We start from the raw sequence: 3,753 nt of genomic DNA on the forward strand, positions 1-3,753 counted from the left end.
AGCTGTTCCTTACTTTTAATTTAACGCATGCTATTAAATCAAAAGTGGAACAAATTAGCATGATAATAATTGCCGGGATGTATGATATGGTCTGTCCAGAAAACATATCCACAGCATACCCAGCAATCAAAGCTGTTGTCCCAAATCCAATTGTTCCCCAAACACGCTGTTTGCCATAGTCATATTCATCTCCTAAAATATAGAAAAACATGAATCAACATAGCACTTTTAAACTCAGTCTAGTTTTAGAAAAGCAACATTTAAAAGCATGTAGAAAATGACCAAAACCTTTTACAAAGAATAAATACCTATAATATCAAAGCAAATTGCATCACTAATAGAATTAACCACATTGAACCCAATAGTTCCTATCGACATCAAAACAAGGAAACTCCAAAATGCCACCGATTGGTACAATTTGTTGTCTTGAGATTCGATAATTTCAATACATCGTATATGGCAACTTTGGTTTCCTTTCATCAGTGGATAAGTTTCGTTCTCTTGAGGGCATAACTTTAAGACATTTTTCTCCGTCGAATTGAGAAAAGCTTCCAGACTACAGGAAGTCATGTAGAAAGTGTCTGGATTGTTGAAACATTCCGAGTCGCAAGTGACGAATGTAGTCAGATTTTGGCAATTCATTTGTCGGATATCCTGAAAATGTGTTTAATGTATGTATTTGTCATCATAAATCATACAGATGATCGAAAAAAAGCGACGTCAAGTTGGCTTACACATGAAAATGACAGCGATCTTCATTTCCAAGCTAACTCTGACGACGTAGTTTTCCATCGTATGCTATACAGTATACAGTATATAAATTTTACTAAGAAAAGCAAAAAATATTGTTTCTATTTTCTTATTTCGCAAACAAATTATGTGGTTCAAATTTTAATGAAAACTTAAAAATTATTTTTTACTTATTTTTAAAGCATTTTAAGTAACGATAGTGTAGTCTTTAGATTACAGTTATTTTATGACATTTATACTAAAAATTTGAGATTCATCGGCTATGTTTCTATTACTCTATACAGGGTGAGTCTTGCAAATATTTTCAGGGGTAGTATATTTCAACTCTACAAACACGTATTCTTTTTATTTTCACATAGTTTTATAACTTGGGTAGAAGATTATATTTACAAGAAAAAAATCCCAGAAAAGATCCCAGAAAAGATCCCAAAGATGGTTCTCAAAATTTAAGAGAAAAATCAACTTTTTTAAAATTTTCAAAGTAAAATATCTCCGTTATTTTGGATTTATTTGAAAAACGGTAAAGAGAAAATATGTTTCTCTTATCGAGATCTAAATATTTGCACTTATTGAAGACTCACCCTGTATAGAATGCGTCAAATTTAAAAAAAAAATATTAATAAAAATTACAATTAGAATACATAGATAACAAAAAGACAATAACTCGAATGAAATAAATTTGTAATTATAGTGATAAACGAAAATAAAAAAACAATTGTAGATAACTGATTAGACCATTTGTTGATCATTTTTTGTTTAAATAAAAAAATACTGATTGGAGTAGGTACAATACCATGGTACAAGTTGTATACATATATACGGGGTGACTCAGTGTTATGAAAAATCTCCATATCAGGTTTCCTTTTTGAGATTTTCATTCCAATTTTTTTTGTAAAATTTTTGCACAATATACCCTTTTTATAGATATACAGGGCAATACAAATATATTTTTACATAAAGTTGAAGCTTTTTAAAAGGAATAATGAATATTGTTTTCACTCGGAGGATTTGACATAAAATATAATATGGAGTTTTTTCCGAAAATTGGATAACCCTGTATATTATTTAATTCCTTGGTTCCTTTCTTACTAGAATCTACCGAAATTATATATACTGGGTGTTGAATGGTCGTTGGAAACATAGGAAATTCCATGCAAATCTTGGACTGTACAAATATTCGCTCCCCTGTTTCATCATCAGCAAATGATTAAAATTAAACTAATATCTACAAATTGAGCGTTTATATACAGTACGTCTGTCCGTTCTGTAGCTACGGGGTACCCGTGAGAGAGGGAAAACGATATTCTCTCCATGTTTTTCTTAAAAAATTAGACGACGCGTGCCGTCAATAAAACTTCGACAAATTTGCAAGTAGCCATTAAAATGAGTGGGCGGAGCGATTTGCGGTGACGTACTCGTCAAGTCGACGTATAAAATTTATTGCTGTTTATTTAAATATTTTTTGTCCGCATTCCTTTCATAGACACAGATTCAGCAGACGTACTTTACTCGCTCAGTTGACCCCGAGTAGGCGTGGCAAAAAGTAGCCAACCGAGTTAAAGCTAACACAGCGTAACAATTAATTACCGAAACTAGAGCAGTAGGAACAGAGAACTGGAAGGAATTGGGCCATTGTCTCTGTTCATACTATCTTTAGATTAAGACTTGTTTAATTAATTTGTAGATATTAGTTTAGTTTTAATCATCCGCTGATGAAAGGCAACGGCCGTATGGAACGCCGGTTCCCATTAGAACACCGAAGTTAAGCGACGTAAGGCGATACTGGTGGATGGACGGGTGACCGGTTCGAAACTCTGTATCGTGCTGTTGTCCAAGGGAAAAGTGTAAAAACTAGTGATACACACTGCTCATTCACGCCGGTTCGAGGCCGGATGAGATCGGATATCTCGTGAGTAAGAGTTAATTTAGACACTTCCTAAGTCGGTAGGCCACTGACCATGATATGTGTGGCCGAGGACCGCGGTTCGGATTCCGCGTAAACAAAGTAGGCCCCGTCCAGATTAGCCCTGGCAGCAAAAAGGAGACGTTAACTGAAATCTTTACTTTTCTGCTGATGATGTTAACATGGCTAGCAAGACGCGCGTCCAGTGTAAAAGTAAAAGTGTTTTGGTGTATTGTGGTGATTTAGTGTTTTATTACTGATTTATTACTATATCGTATGTTTTTTAAAGATCTGCGTATGCTGTTTTTTTCAAATACAGGGTGTCCCAAAAATAGGTGCAAATATTTTAACTGCTAGTATAGTTCAACCCCAGAAACACGCCTATGAGGTTTTTTTCGCGAAAAAAAAAATTTGAAAATTCGGCATTTTTTGAAAATTTTTGGAATTTTTTTTAGTTTTTAGTTAAAAAATAAAAAAACATAATTTCTTCATAATATGAAAACATAGGTATTAGATTAAATTTACAAGAAAGAAAATTAAGAAAAGACCCAGTGGTTCTCAAAATTTTAGCAAAAAATTATTTTTTTTGGAAATTTTCAAAGTGAAATAACTCCGTTATTTTGGACTTATTTAAAAAACGATAAAGAGAAAATATGTTTCTTTTATCGAGATCTACCACACTTTAAAATATTTGCACTTAATTCTGGGACACCCTGTCAATCTAAAATAGGTTAAAAACCAATAAAAAGCAAATGCTTTTAATGTTAAATGCAATTTGTTGTGTTGTATTCTCGGTTATAACACTACAATTATAAGTTATAATAACAAGGGAGCCATTATTTGGATAGGTCAAAATTTGCATGGCATTTCCTACGTTTCCAACCGATGATGCACCACTCGGTATAGTCCTATGCAAAGTCCAGAGACTAGCATGCGTTTGCATCACAGGAGCCATGAGAACCTGTCCAACAGCAGCAATGGAGGTCATTCTAGATCTAACACCACTGCACATTGTCATTGGTAGATATGCCAATGCGACAATGATTAGAATGGTCACTAACGGAATTAGTACTGAGAGAATTGTCAGATCAGGGGCTTGG

General features: G+C 33.7%; 1 protein-coding gene across 1 annotated transcript; it reads right to left on the reverse strand.

Moving 5' to 3' along the window:
- Positions 1-13: 13 nt before the first annotated feature.
- LOC115884700 lies at positions 14-1,116 on the reverse strand (the record flags this gene model as incomplete). Its single annotated transcript, XM_030903350.1, has 2 exons — positions 309-1,116; positions 14-192 (listed from the first exon to the last, which is right to left on the reverse strand). Coding segments are annotated over exons 1-2 (513 nt in total), but the record flags the coding sequence as incomplete, so codon positions are not given.
- Positions 1,117-3,753: the final 2,637 nt, after the last annotated feature.

This window comes from Sitophilus oryzae, unplaced genomic scaffold, assembly GCF_002938485.1.
Source record: "Sitophilus oryzae breed Bouriz unplaced genomic scaffold, Soryzae_2.0 scaffold_32_pilon_pilon, whole genome shotgun sequence".
Classification (NCBI taxonomy): domain Eukaryota; kingdom Metazoa; phylum Arthropoda; class Insecta; order Coleoptera; family Curculionidae; genus Sitophilus; species Sitophilus oryzae.